General features: G+C 57.5%; 1 protein-coding gene across 2 annotated transcripts; it reads right to left on the bottom strand.

Moving 5' to 3' along the window:
* Window positions 1-8: 8 nt before the first annotated feature.
* VTN (vitronectin) lies at window positions 9-7,822 on the bottom strand. 2 transcript variants are annotated; one of them, XM_050929074.1, is made up of 8 exons: window positions 6,888-7,822; window positions 6,159-6,278; window positions 4,657-4,983; window positions 4,040-4,179; window positions 3,359-3,515; window positions 2,536-2,688; window positions 735-1,019; window positions 9-267 (listed from the first exon to the last, which is right to left on the bottom strand). In XM_050929074.1, the coding sequence occupies exons 1-8, from the start codon at window positions 6,946-6,948 to the stop codon at window positions 170-172; spliced, it is 1,341 nt and encodes a 446-aa protein (XP_050785031.1). In that variant the 5' UTR covers window positions 6,949-7,822; the 3' UTR covers window positions 9-169. The 2 variants fall into 2 exon arrangements, with proteins under 2 accessions (XP_050785031.1, XP_050785033.1); XM_050929076.1 differs by lacking the exons at window positions 6,159-6,278; window positions 6,888-7,822 and adding an exon at window positions 5,328-5,377.
* Window positions 7,823-14,891: the final 7,069 nt, after the last annotated feature.

The raw sequence follows: 14,891 nt of genomic DNA, 5'->3' as shown, positions 1-14,891 counted from the left end.
TGGGGTGGGGCCTGCACAGCCCTGCCCATGAAGCTCCCGCTGCCCCAGACATACGTGGTCCAAGGCTGACACAGAGCTCCCTGTTTATTTGGCTTTAGCGAAAGACCCAGCTGCTGTGGATATGACGGGATGGCGGCAGCCCATCCCCTTGGGGGCTCCCCTCTCCCGCTCATGGGCAGCCCAGCCAGTACTGAGCGATGGGGCGTGGGTAACGAGGGCGCACGAAGTCCACGCGCTTGCTGTGCAGGTTGAGGCGATAGTACTTGTCTGCAGGAGAGAAGGGTGTGACCGTCAGTCCCCCGGGGAACGGCCCAGGGCTCCACTCACCCCACCCTCAACCACAGCTCAGAGCAGCAGGAGCCAAACAGGCCTTGCTGGCCTCCCCTAGCCTCCCACCAAGTGCAGAGACAACCCTGCTCAAAGCCTTGGCCAGAGTCCAGGCCCCGCCAGGGCAGCCTGACTCCCGTGTTCAGGCCCAGCCTGCCCCTCTGTGAGGATCCCCCTGCCCCAGGTGCCAGCCTCCTCCGGCTCTCCTCCACGCCATGAGGCACCTCTCCACAAGTCAGTCCAGTCTCTCTCAGCCAGGCTGAGCAGAACTGCAGGGCCCTGGGAGAGGGTGGCCATAAGGGGGCTGGTGGGGCCGCATGGCACAGCTGAAGGCCAGTCCTGCTGTGGGGGCTAGGTCAGGTCAGCCGTGAGAGCAGCTGGGGTGAGCTGATGGTGCTGGGACCCACCTGCCACGAAGAAGTAGACGCTCTGGATGGGCTGGCACTGGGAGCCCCCGGGCAGCCAGTCAGGGTCCGTGTCCGAGGAGTCGGACTCATCCTGTAGCCAGTCCCAGAAGGTGTGAGCTGCCGGCCGCCGGCTCCTGTACCTCTTGCGGTGCCGGCGGGATTTCCTCCTTCGAGCCCAGCTGCTGGCCCTGGAGGAGATGTAGATCCTGCCGGCCATGGCAGCATCCAGGTGGCTCGGCACTCCCCGCCAATCCCTGCTGATGGGCCGCGGTCCAGTTGCCCCACCTGGCAGACCAGCACAGCGTGGGCATGAGGACTGGCTGGCAGCATAACTGGTGTGGTGTCCCAGCCACAGGCAGAGGCTCACCCAGCAGGGAGGCCCCTGACTGATCTTGCCCCAGACAGCGTCAGGGAGTGGGGTCCCCAGGGCCTCCAGAACAGGGAAGGAAAGGAGCTGGCGGGGGGCAGTAGAGCCACCCAATCCCCGTGGCAGGGCAAGGAGCAGGCTAGGAGGAGAGACGTGATGGCAGGATCCAGCCTAGCCTTGTTTCCCACCCCGTTCCTCTCCTCCCCAGCTTTCTCTTCACCTTGCACAGCTCTGCAGCATTGGCTCCAGTTAAAACAGGCAGGATCCTGGGATGTCACCTGTACAGGGGGAGCAGCGGGTGCGAGGGGTATGGTGCAGCCTGGGGACTTGGGTTGTGGTGTGCAGGTGTTTTGGGACTAGGGGGATGCAGCATTGTGAGGAAGTGGGACTGTTCTTAATGTTTCCTCTGAATGCTGTGTGGGTGCCTCAGTTTCTGGCTGACACTCTGTCTCCTGGCAACTAATGGCCCAGGCCCTTCCTCCCTGCAAGGGGATGCTAAAGGTGGGGGAGAACAAAGAGATCAGGTGACCTCCTGGCCCGGGAAAGAGACAAAGACCAGAAAGGAAGGGCTGGAGGGGGGGGGGGGGTTCAGTTGGGAGCTGGCTGGGGATGGGAAGTGAGGGCAGACGGGGTTGTCTGGCTTGCTGGGCCCCAGGATGGACCCAGCTGAGGGATCCCATTCTCTGTACCTACAAGCTCTGTTTTAGACTATTCCTGTCATCTAATAAACCTCTGTGTTACTGGCTGGCTGAGAGTCACGTCTGACTGTGAAGTGGGGGTGCAGGATCCTCTGGCTTTCCCAGGCCCTAGCCTGGGCAGACTCGCTGTGGGAAGCACACAGGGGGCAGGGGATGCTGAATGCTCCGAGGAGAGACCCAGGAGGTGAAGCCGTGTGAGCTTCTTGCCCTGAAGACAGTCTGCTCCCAGGGAGAGGAGGCTCCCCGAAGTCCTGCCTGGCTTGGTGGGGAGCAGTTCCAGAGCATCGCCCAGGGAAGGGGTTGCTAAAGGTGGAGGAGAACAAGGAGATCAGGTGACCTGGCCCAGGAAGGAGACAAAGGCCAGAATGGAGGCACCCACACAGTATTCAGAGGAAACATTAAGAACAGCCCCACTTTGTCACAAGCATGTGGGGGTGTGCTCTGTGCTATCACTCCCTTCCAGGCTCCCTGTGAATCTGGCCTCTTGCATGTGTTGGGTGGAGCTGGTCCCTCTGGGGTCTAACATACGCCAGAGCTGGATCAGGGGCCCTTAACCTGCCTGTCCTGTTTAGCACTTGACCTCCCAACCTGCATCACTCCCTTTCTGCAAAGCCCCTAGCAGCTCATACATGCTTGGGGTGCATCCCATGGCCTCTGGTTCCCTGTGCCCCAGCCCTCTGGCTTCAATGACATGCTCTGCCCGGGCCCATAACCTGGGCCGTTCCTCCCCACTTACTGCGCGGGGTGCCCCCAAAGAGCAGTTGGAAGAGGTCCTCCCAGCTGTCGCCCTGCATGAGCGCGTAGTGATCAAACACCAGCGATGGAGAGGACACCTCGCAGTCCTGCCGGCTGGGCTGGTTGGCAAAGTCGTATGCCCAGTAATGCTTGTCTGGAAACGAGACATGGAGCCTGTCAGGCTGGAGAGATGTCATCCTGCTGGACGGGGCTGGGGCCCAAGGCACAGGGTCCTCGTGCTGCTGGCTGGAGCAGGGCAGGGCATCCCCCAGCACTGGGAAGGGCTGGCAGTACAAGGCAGCCCCATTCAGCAGCCAGGGGCTCTCCAGCCTTCATAGCGTAGCCAGGCCCAGCGCCGATCGTGTTGTTACACCTCTTGGCACTAGTAACACCCCAGGCCCTGGAGGCAGGTGAGCGGCGAGTCGCCTGGCTTTCCTTTCCATCCAATGCAGCTGGGTGCCATGACTGAGTGCAGTGAGCAGCCCAGACACGCCCCAGCTACGGGTGAAACCACGTTTATTAGTGTCTTAAACCCCCATCATTTCTAGCCACTCTCCTGAGTTCTGAGTGCCTGGAGCTGGCAGCACCTGGTATGCAGGCAAGGGCCCTGTGCCCGTGGGCTGAGCAGCCAGGCAGGGACGGCCCGGCACTGCCGGACAGCAAGGTTGTGGAGAATGGCAGGGCCAGTGGGCAATGGGCTGCAGTGAGCTGAGGCTCAGCACCAGCAGGGCACTGCCTGTGTGTGGGGACCATGCCCCTGGGGCACTGTGGGGAGACACAGCGGGGAGGGGTAGCTGGGCCGGCTGGGAAAGCAGCTCATTTACCTTTAAAGAAATAGACTCTCTCCTGGCCATGGTAGCTGCGTGCGGGGAGGGCGAAGGCTGCGTCGATGTCATCAGGGATGTCCTGGAAGCCGTCTGAGATATTGCGGGGGTAGCCGGAGTCCAGCACACCGTCATCAAAGCGCCAGTACTGACTGTCCTTGGGAGACAGCCACAAGGCAGGGTCACCTGGGGGCGCTGCTGCTGGGCTCAGGCAGCATGTCCCTTCCTGGGGAGCAGGATTCAAGAGCCACAAGGACTCTGGGCCGTGAACCCACAACGCTGAGCTATGTATATTCCCTGCAGCGAAGCGTCCGCCCCTGTTAGCGCTCTCCCCGCTGCCATGCAGGACACCAGCCTGGCCACGCCCTGACACACCAACGGGCAGCCCGGCGCATGCCCAAGAGCTCTTGGCAAACTCCTGTCACTGTCCTACCTTTGACCGGGGCCATCAGCTGTGTGCCTGGCCTGTCAGCTCTGCCCCCTGCTGCCCTCCTGCAAAGGGGCACAGGCCAGGGGGATGAGGCCTCGCAGCTTGCCAGGGTGGCAGCCTAGAGCAGGGCCTCCCAAAAGACCTGGCGGCGGCTGGCTGGGGTGGCCCGTTGCTGTGAGTGGTGCTCATGAGTCAGGCCACGCAGCAGCAGCACAGGCAGGACTTTAGCCAATCCCTGCCCATGGCCCCACCTGGAAAATGTAGGTCTTGCCCTGACAGTTAATGCGTGTGAAGGCGGCATCAACGGGTCCCTCGATGCCCCAGACATCGCGGATGAGCTTGGGGTAGCCAGGCCTCACGCTCTTCTCATCCAGTTCATAGACGTATTTCCCTAAGCAAGGAGGGACAGGAGCCGTGAGGGGACAGCTCCCACTGCCCCCACCTCCGCAAAATCCCCCACTGCTTTGTTTCCTGCCCCGAGTGCATGCACTGTGAAAGGCTGGCTATCTGCAGGGAGACTCTGCACCAAGCCGGAGTCCCTCACCAGGCCCAGGATAGCCACGGCAATGCAAGCAACCCAGGACTTTGCTCTGACGGCACAGCATCTGCCTCTGTGGGGGACTCAGGCTCCAAGGCCCGTCAGTCCAGGCTGTCAAGGGCCCAGCCAGTGCCAGCTGTGATGGTGGGTTTGATGGCATGCACATGTCTGGGAACTGGGCTGAGACCCATCTTCCCCCTCAAGCATCTGGCCAATGGGAGTGACCTGAGATGGAAGCAAGTCAGTGCCCTGGAGGCGGAAGCCTGTGCAGCCCTTGGCTCTGAGCCAGCCCCCGCCCAGCGCCCGCGGGCAGCACTCGCCTGCCAGTACCTCGGAATGCATAGAGAGAACCGTTCTTCAGGTCCGTGAATGCATCAAAGGGCTTCCCGCTGCACAGCTCTTCCACCTCCTCCTGCTGCCCCTCTTCCTCCTCCTGCTGCACCTGCTCCACCTCTTCTGGCCCACTGGGGACCAGCAGGTGGGCACCACTGCCTGGCACTGTGACTGAATCGACAGTGGCAGCAGTGCCTGGGTCTGGAGATGTGGTTGGGGCGTCAGTCCCTGTGTTGAGGACGTCTGTGTCTTCACCCCAGGTAGCATTGGTGCTGTAGTCCATGTAGTCGTCCTCGGGGAATGCAAACATGTCCCCACGGGTCACTGCACACAGGGCAAGAGAGAGGCTCAGCATGAGCCAGTCAGCAGCCGGAAGCCCAGGGGATGCTACAGCCCTGACTCTGCTGGGGCTCTGAGTGGCTGGGCCAGAGGTGACGTGCTGCCAGAAGAAAGTTCCCATTCAGCGTGGGAAGAAGGGTCCCTCCTACACTCCCCACCCCCTGAATCAGTCTCTAGCCCCCTAGACTTCCTGCCCCTTGGAAATCACAAGGGCCCCTTGTCATGGAGTCCCCAGGCAATGCTCTGGAACTGCTCCCCACAAAGCCAGGCCGGACTCTGGGGAGCCTCCTCTCCCTGGGAGCAGACTGTCTGCAGGGCAAGAGGCTCACACGTCTTCACCTCCTGGGTCTCTCCTTGGAGCATTCAGCATCCTCTGCCCCTCTGTGCGCTTCCCACAGCAAGCCCCCCTCAGCGGGGTCCTGGGGAAGCCACAGGGTCCTGCACCCCCATTTCGCAGTCAGATGTGACTCTCAGCCAGCCAGTAACACGGAGGTTTATTCGATGACAGGAACAGGGTCTAAAACAGAGCTTGTAGGTACCACAAACCAGACTCCTTGGCCGGGTCCATTCTGGGGGCAGTGAGCCCGACCCCCATGTCTGCACTTCACTCCTCATCCCCAGCCAGCTCCAGAATGAAACCCCCTCCAGCCCCTCCTCTCTGCTCAGCCCCTTTCCCGGGCCAGGAGGTCACCTTATCCCTTTGTCTCCAACACCTTCAGCTGGCACCTTGCAGGGGAGGGGCCCAGGCCATGAGTTGCTAGGAGACAGAGGGCCAGGCATTTAGGTGCACTGGCCCTTTGCTCTGTAGCAACCATATACCCTGATCCCACCACCTAGATATTAAGAACTGCACAGGGGACACTGAGGCACCAACACAGTATTCAGAGAAAACATTAAGAACAGTCCCAGTTTGTCACACCCCTGTGAAGGGGGCTCAGCATCAGCCTGCCTCCTAATGGAACGTCCCACTGACCACAGCAGCTGCTGAAAGGGGTCATGCTGGCCGGGCACTCACTGACCTGGGCATATCGCCACACGCAAATCTGGGGCACCCTTCCTGCTACGAGGCAGCCAATGGCAACCACAGGGAACCCGGGCCTTGCTTGTGACTGCTCCCTGGCAAGGGGAAAGGGCCTGGGGGCTCCAGAGGGGGCAGGTACCTTTTGTCTTGCAGGCGCTGGCGTAGTCACTGCAGCAGCTCTGGTAGTACACACAGAGGGCGTCGCACTGGCACTTCCTCTGGGCATTGAAACCATCCTCACAATGGCCCACACACGACTCTGAAACAGCCAACCGCCAGCCAGGAAGTAACTGCAGCAAACCCACCCCCAGGGAATAAGCTACGGCCCCCGGGGCGGCCAGCGATGCCCCACACCAGCCCCACCTGCTAGCAATGGCTGGCTGCTGGGGCAAACAGGACCTGGCTGTTGTCAGCCTCGCCACACAGGCAGCCCTGCGCACTGCAGCAGGATTTCACTAGCTCCTTGTCCTCATCCCTCCGTGCCACGCTTCTCCCCAAGCCCCAGGACCTGCAGAAGCTGGGAGAGTCTGGCTGCTCATCCCCACTGCTGTGGGGTGTGCGATGTGTGACTAGTGCCGTGAATGGAGATCTGCCTGTGGGGAGAGGTCAGCAGCGCCTGGCTGCTCCTTTCAAGATCCTGTCCACAGAACAGGCTGCCTGGCAACCCCAGCCAGAACCCCAGCAGGCTCCTGGGGAACTCAGCTGCTGCTTTCTCCCGGGTTTCTTGGCCAGTTGGAGGCCTCAATAGCCCCAGCCCCCAGAAGTCCAACGGACCCATTTGCTCTCTCTCAAAGGCTAGCTGGAAGCGGGAGCTAAGGAACTGGCCTGTCCAGCAGGGAGCCCAGCCGAGGGGAGAGCAGAGACTTACCTTCAGCTGCAAAAGCCCCACAGAGCAAAGCCAGCGTCAGAGCTGGGACCAGCAGCCTCATGGCGCGTGGCTCCTGGGACTGCTCAGGCAGGCTGAGGCTGCTGCTGGAGCTGGGCTGCAGCCTCCTGTCCCAGGAACTCGTTGTTTGCTTAGCCTGCCCCTCTCCAGGGAGAAAACAAACAGTCAGAAGGTCAAAAAAGCAAAAGAGCAGGAGGTGACTGACTCCCCCGGCCTCCCCCACGCAGGCCTGGAAGGGGTCTGAAGGCCTTTGCACAGGCAGTACCTGCTGGGAACCGGCTCTGGGGGCTGACTCTCTAGACGGCTAAACAAAACCTGTACACACCAAGCTGAAGGCGGCTAGAACAAGGTTTGAAACTCACTGGTTGGCATGGGCCAGGGAGTCTTTTCCAAACGCCTTGGCAGCCCCACAGTAGGGAGCTGGCCAGCGAGTCTCTCCTTGGAGCCAGCTGGGCAGGAGATGAGAGGCCTTTTCATTCAGTCATTGTCTAAGGCCTGGAAGGGCCACCAGACCAGCCAGTCAGGCCTGTGTGTCACCCTAAACCCAACACCTGAAACCAAGGGAAGCCTATAGGAGATGGGAGGTAAAATGCTGTTCCAGGTTCCAAGGACGTTACCAACTTGTGAGTCACGTGTGTGCCTGAAAATCTTAAAACCCAGCTCCTATGGCGAAGGTTACGTGAGAATCTCAGCTTCCATTTTATAGCCAGTAGCTTTCTAGCCCTCACTTTTGCAGCAAAAAGTTTGAAAATCATAGACTTGTAGGACTGGAAGGGACCTCGAGAGGTCTCTAGTCCTGTCCCCTGCACTCATGGCAGGACTAAGTATTACCTAGACCATCCCTGACAGGTGTTTTGTCCAACCTGCTCTTACAAATCTCCAGTGATGGAGACCCCACAACCCCCCTAGGCAATTCATTCCAGTGCTTAACCACCCGGACAGTTGGAAAGTTTTTCCTAATGTCCAACCTAAACCTCCCTTGCTGCAATTTAAGCCCATTGTTTCTTGTCCTGTTCTCAGAGGTTAAGAACAATTTTTCTCCCTCCTCCTTGCAACAGCCTTTTACATACTCGAAAAACTGTTCTCATGTCCCCTCTCAGTCTTCTCTTCTTCAGACTAAACAAACCCAGTTTTTTCAATCTCCCCTCATAGCTCATGTTTTCTAGACCTTTAATCATTTGTGTTGCTCTTCTCTGGACCTTCTCCAATTTGTCCACATCTTTCCTGAAATGTGGTGCCCAGAACTGGATACAATAGTTCAGTTGAGGCCTAATCAGCATGGAGAAGAGCCGAAGAATTACTTCTCCTGTCTTGCTTATAACACTCCTGCTAATACAGCCCAGAATGATGTTCGCTTTGTTTGCAACAGCGTTACACTGTTGACTCATATTTAGCTTGTGATCCACTATGACTCTCAGATCCCTTTCTGCAGTACTCCTTCCTAGGCAGGTGTGTGAGACTATCAAAAGCTTTACTAAAGTCAAGATATACCACATCCACTGCTTCCCCCTATGCACAAGGCTTGTTACCCTGTCAAAGAAAGCTGTCAGGTTGGTCTGATGTGATTAGTTTTTGACAAATCCACATTGACTGTTATTTATTCACCTCATTATCTTCTAGATGTTTGCAAACTGATTGCTTAATTATTTGCTTCATAATCTTTCTGGGTACAGAAGTTAAACTGACTGGTCTGTAATTCCCCGGGTTGTCCTTATTTCCCTTTGTATAGATGGGCACTAGATTTGCCCTTTTCCAGTCTTCTGGAATCTCTCCTGTCTTCCATGACTTTTCAAAGATAATCGCTAATGGCTCAGATATCTCCACAATCAGCTCCTTTGTAGAACTGATAAATGAAATTGTTTTAATTGTTCACTTTATTAATGTAACTTCTGTTCACCATTCACTACACTTGCCTACACTGTAACTTCTGTTCCATATTGTAATTCAAACCCCATTTTAAAACACTCATTCCATTTTGTAAAAGCTTCCTCCAACCTTCATTTTTGCAAACCCTGCTGTAATCTTATTAGTTTAGTTTAGATGTGTGAATGAGGTATGTATGAATGATGGAATCAACCTCCAGCCCCAGCCTGTCCTGATGAGATAAAGTTCAAATACCAACAGCTGAAGACCTAGACAACAGCCCTAAACAAAGTAAGAAGCATCCACCCTAAAAAGAAAAGGACAACAGAACAACAGAAGGAAGATCAAAGCCAGGTCCAAGGCTGAAAGTCACGCCTGCAATTGATGGGTGATCAATCTAAACCCAGAGGCAGCGTGACACAGCAAGACCTATAGACTTTGAATCCAAACTAAAAGCCTATAAAAAAGAAGGGTGAGATGAGAGACTCTGGGTAACATTCTGCTGCCAACATGGAAGAACATCGGTGCCTGCCCAACAGAGATCCAGCTCAGCCTTGTGCCCAGCTTTCCTGGCCAGTTAGCTGCCACAAGCTACGAACCCAAGCTGCAAAATCAAGCCATGAACTTAAGCTATCTTCAGGACTGGTAACTATGCAGCAGCTGCAGAACACCTGATGAATGTGTGTGTGTGTGTGTGTGTGAATGTGTGTGTGTGTGTGTGTGTATAGGTATTAGGTATAATGTGAATGTGTGTGTGTGTGTGTGTATAGGTATTAGATATAATGTGTGTGTATAAGAATTAAGATATTAGTTATTAGTCATAAATTGTTATCATAATAAATGTGCCTTGTCCCCTTTAATAAGATCCTGCTGGTTTTTACTGGTCTAATATAATTGATATAACACCTTGAGTATTCTAGGATTCATTTAATCAGACCCTGGTGACTTGGAGACATCTAACTTGTCTAAGTAATTTTTAACTTGTTCTTCCTCTATTTTAGCCTCTTCTGATCCTGCTGACCCCCAAAGGCTCAGAGAGCAAATGGCCAGAACCCAGCGTTTGGGATTTTTGAGCCAATCTCATGATTTGTTGGGCCTGACTAAGAATCTGTTACTGCCTAGGGCTGGCGATGTTGACACGAGCCCCCAGGACATACAGTGATGGCTGCACTTTAGGATCTGAGTGAAGCTATTTCCCTGTGTATCAGCAGCTGCAGGGCAAGTGACCAAACCGCCCAGCACTCCAGAGTGGTGAGGGGCTAAAGCCAGGGGCCAGTGACCGGCCTGGCTGCATCATGCAGAGCCTGTGCCCTTTGCTCACTAGTTCATTGGGTACACAGAGCTCTGTGTATTCTGCTCCCAGAATTCTCCTTTCATCAGACCCTCTTGTTACTAATTAACATGAATTCGGCTCTGTCTCCTGGCTCCTGATAACTCCCAGCCAACAGGGGGCAAGGAGCAAAGGTCCAGGGCCCACCTGGGCTCAGCCTGTACACGCTGCAAGGCCCAGCCCGAGCATGCGCAGGACCAGCGCTAGGGTTTCTCGCGCCCTAGGCGCACGGCCATTTCGCCGCCCCCCGCGCTGATCCCGCGGCTCCGGTGGAGCTGCCGCAGTCATTCCTGCGGAGGGTCCGTTGGTCCGCGGCTCCGGTGGAGCTGCCGCAGTCATTCCTGCGGAGGGTCCGTTGGTCCGCGGCTCCGGTGGAGCTGCCGCAGTCATTCCTGCGGGAGGTCCACTGGAGCCGCGCGAGCAGCCGACCGTCCGCAGGCACGACTGCAGCAGCTCCACCAGAGCCGCGGACCAACAGACCCTCCGCAGGCACCACTGCGGCAGCTCCACCGGAGCCGCCTGCCGCCCTCCCGGCAAAATGCCACCCCCTGAATAATCCTGGCGCCCTAGGCGATTGCCTAGGCTGCCTAAATAGTAGCGCCGGCCCTGAGCACACAGCAGTGTCCCATTGCAAAACAGGGCCCGGCTGCTCTGCCCGCTGTGCGGCATCTCACATCGCTACAGCAGAGAGATACTGCACACTTAGTGACACAGCTGCTGGGACTGGAGAGACTGGGGATGGTCTGTGTGCGCTGCTCTCTGCCCTTGCAGGAGTCATGGTAGTTTGTTAGCCTTATCACCCCTTCTGTAGGCTGGGAGACAGAGACAAGGTTCCCCGGGAGCTCTCAGATCTTCCTCAGCCTCCCGTCCTGCACTAGGAACGCAGTCAGCTGGGGTTGCTGAAGACTTTCTTCCCCAGACAAATGGGGTTAGCAAGGCCCTAGGGCCAGGGCAGTGGGAAAGGCAGTGAAAGGCAGGCCGGTATGGATAGGGTTTGCCAGTTATCTTTTAGTTCAGTGATAAAGGCCTAATTATCTTCCTATACATTCACAAGGTTGAAAACAGATACGATAAAAATGAGAAAAGGTTTAGAAAACCTGACCTGAAGAAAGGTCAAAAAAATGGGGCACCTTAGTCTTGAGGAAAGATGATGTGGGGGGACGGACCTGATAAGAGTCTTCACACATGTTCAGGGTTGTTATAGAGAGGACAGTGATCGGTTGTTCTGTGTCCACTGATGGTAGAACAAGAAGTAATCAGCTTAATCTGCAGCAGGGAGACTGAGGTTAGATATTAGCAAAACTCTCAGACTCCACGGGGAGTTAAGCACTTCCGAGGGAGGGTGTGGAATCCCCATCACTGGAGCTGTTTAAGGACAGGTTCGACAAACTCAGGCCAGGGCTGGTCGAGGGTTACTCGGTCCTGCCTCAGTGCAGGGCACTGGACTCAAGGTCCCTTCCAGCCCGACATGTCAGTGATTCTCTGAGTCGGTGTCTCCCCGTTGGGTAGATGAGCTGGACTGGAAGTTGATACATTGTTCAAGGAGAGGTCTAGCCTGTGCCTCCCCTGGCCGCCGAGCTGCGTTGGGCAGGGGCTGGCGAGACAGGCTGCAGGTGCCGAGCCCTGCCCAGGGGAGAGGATAAGAGCCAAACGGGGCTTTGTAATTCCTCCCCAAGGGGCAGAGCCAGTCAGCGATGCCCATTTCCTGAGCAAAGCAAACAGCAGCTTCTTCAGCCACCCAGGGTAACGCAAGCAGCAGGGATCCCCCGCAGCAGGGATCTAAGCAAAGGCACGAAGCATCCTGATCTCTGCCGCTGCCCCCCCACCGGCCATCATAGGAGGAGCCCCACAGGAGGGTCCTGCTACCTGGACATGGACCCAGGCAATCGGCCACACTCAGCTATGTGGGTTCTCTCCTCTTTCGGGCTGCAGGGCCCGTCACCCTGAGCAGGGAGAACTGATGAAATGCCCTGCACACAGGAGCTGCTCAGCGAGGACAGGGGCAGGGGACAACCCAGAGACCTGCCTGTCAGGCTGCATAGAGCCAAGAGTGACTGGCCAGACTAAGGGTCTGATCTAGGTCCTCTCTCAACTGTCCCTTTGGATGTAGGTGGAAGCTGAGGTCACATCCAGAGCCCCAGCCTGCTGCTGTCACAACCCCCCAAGAAAGAAAACAAGAATTCTGGGCTTGGTAGGGAAAGCAAGAGGAATGGAAAAGCAAAAGGTTAATAATTTAACTGGCTAGCAAGCCCCTGTGGACGGGGACATGCACACACACACATGCTCATGCTCCAGCTTACCCTTCCCAGGGACAGGCGCACACACCAGCTACGCCCCCCCCAGGGACACGCGCACATACTAGCGTACCCCTCCAGGACACATGCACACCAGCTTACCCCCCCAGCGACACACGGGCACACCAGCTTACACCCCCCCCAGGACACACACGCGCACACACACACCAGCTACCCCCCCCAGGGACACGCACACACACACACCAGCTACCCCACCACCCCCAGGGACACGCGCGCACACATGCACACACCAGCTACCCCCCCCGGGACACGCACACACACCAGCTACCCCCCCCAGGGACACGCGCACACACACACCAGCTACCCCCCCCGGGACACGCGCACACACCAGGTACCCACGCACACACACCAGCTACCCCCCCCGGGACACGCGCACACACCAGGTACCCACGCACACACACCAGCTCCCCGCCCCAGGGACACATGCACACACACCAGCTCCCCGCCCCAGGGACACGCTGTCATGGAGTCCCCAGGCGATGCTCTGGAACTGCTCCCCACAAAGCCAGTCAGGACTCTGGGGAGCCTCCTCTCCCTCAGAGCAGAGTTGTTCAGGGCAAGAAGCTCACATGGCTTCACCTCCTGGGTCTCTCCTTGGAGCATTCAGCATCCTCTGCCTCTCCGTGCGCTTCTCACAGCGAGTCCGCCCCAGCGGGGTCCTGGGGGGGCCACAGGGTCCTGCACCCCCACTTCGCAGTCAGATGTGACTCTCAGCCAGCCAGTAACACAGAGGTTTATTAGATGACAGGAACAGGGTCTAAAACAGAGCTTGTAGATACAGCGAACCGGACCCCTCGGCCAGGTCCATTCTGGGGGGCAGTGAGCCCGACCCCCATGTCTGCACTTCACTCCTCCTCCCCAGCCAGCTCCAGACTAACAACCCCCTCCAGCCCCTCCTCTCTGCTCAGCCCCTTTCCCAGGGCCAGGAGGTCACCTGATCCCTTTGTCTCCAACACCTTCAGTTGGCACCTTTGCAGGGGAGGGGCCCAGGCCATCAGTTGCTAGGAGACAGAGTGTCAGGCATTTAGGTGCACTGGCCCTTTGCTCTGCCAGACACTTAAGAACTGCCATGGGGACACTGAGGCACCAACACAGTATTCAGAGAAAACATTAAGAACATTCCTAGTTCATCACACACACGCGCACACACACCCGCCCCCCCTTCCCCCAGGGACATGCGCGCACACACCAGCTCCCCCCCAAGGACACGCGCTCACACACCCCAGCTACCCTCCCCCCGGGACACGTGCACACACACCAGCTACCCACCACCCAGGGACAGGTGCACACACCAGCTGGCCAGCAGCTAGGGATGCTCACTACGGTGGGTAGCCCCTTATCTCTGCGGACTCCTAGCTAAATGAACTATTGCTAGCACTGGGCAGAAATCATGGGCTAGGAAACGCCTTACGGCTCAGCGTCTCCTGGAGGCCTGGGCCGGTCAGATCCCATTAGTTACTGACCCCTGCCACAAGGTAACGGTCCCCGGCTCTGTCCATCCATGCGGGTGCAGAGAGGGTGACCGCCGGCTGCTAGGCACCAAAACAGCTTCTGGATTCAAGTCTCAGGCTGAGGCGGCTGTGGCTTGGCTCTGGTGCAAAGGGTTTTAATGGATCTTTCCAGCTATGCAACACCCAGTGTGTTTTGCCCCATGTGTCTGTCTGGGCTAGGTAACAAAAGCAGGTACCAGGCCAAATCCTGCTTGCAGCTACCCTGGGGCAAATCCTGAGCCAATGGCGTCACGTTGATTGACACCACTCTGAATGAGGCCAGCTTGGCCCAGTAGCCAACGTACGCAGAGAACTGTCCCCGGGCTGGGACAGGCAGACAGAGCAACTCACCCAACTGTGTGGAGAAGGAACCGAGCAGCAAACTGCAGCACTGGATGGGAGGCTGCCTGCACCCCCGCACGTCACTCTGTAATGTGCCAGCAGAGCTGCTGTGATCTGGGCCTGCGACAGCAGGGGACATACGGGCAGGGGCTGCCACTTGTAGCTTCGTGGGGTCTTCAGAGGAGAGAGGGAAAGGCAAGTGTGTGCTGCTGCCTCCTGCTCTGCCCAGGCCCCTGGCCAGCCAGGAGTAAGGGACAGCCCGCGACCCCTACTCCCTCCCGCGAGCCCCGCCCTGCTGATTGCACGTGGAAGAGTTTATGGGGTGAGACTGTCACTGGCCAGCACCCTCAGCACCTCAGCCCAGGACTGGGCAGGGCTCTCTCAGGCTGCTCACCCCATCTTGGAGGAGTTGGCTGCAATGGTGGCCAAAGGAGACTTAGGGGAAGGAATGAGCTTTCTGCTCCCAGGGCCTGAGAAAGAGGAGATGGCAGGGCTCTGGGAAGGGGTCTCAGAATAGGTGGTGATAGAAGGGCGTGGTCTGAGGGAGATACAGGTGGGGGACCTGGGGCTCAGGGTGGATCAGCTGGGGGAGCTCAGAGGGGGGAGTCAAGGTGGACCAGCTGGGGGGGTAGAGGGGGCTTAGATG

Source organism: Gopherus flavomarginatus, chromosome 19 (genome assembly GCF_025201925.1).
Source record: "Gopherus flavomarginatus isolate rGopFla2 chromosome 19, rGopFla2.mat.asm, whole genome shotgun sequence".
NCBI lineage: Eukaryota > Metazoa > Chordata > Testudines > Testudinidae > Gopherus > Gopherus flavomarginatus.
The sequence above is the reverse complement of the archived record's forward strand: the minus strand, read 5'-3'. Positions and strand labels throughout refer to the sequence as shown.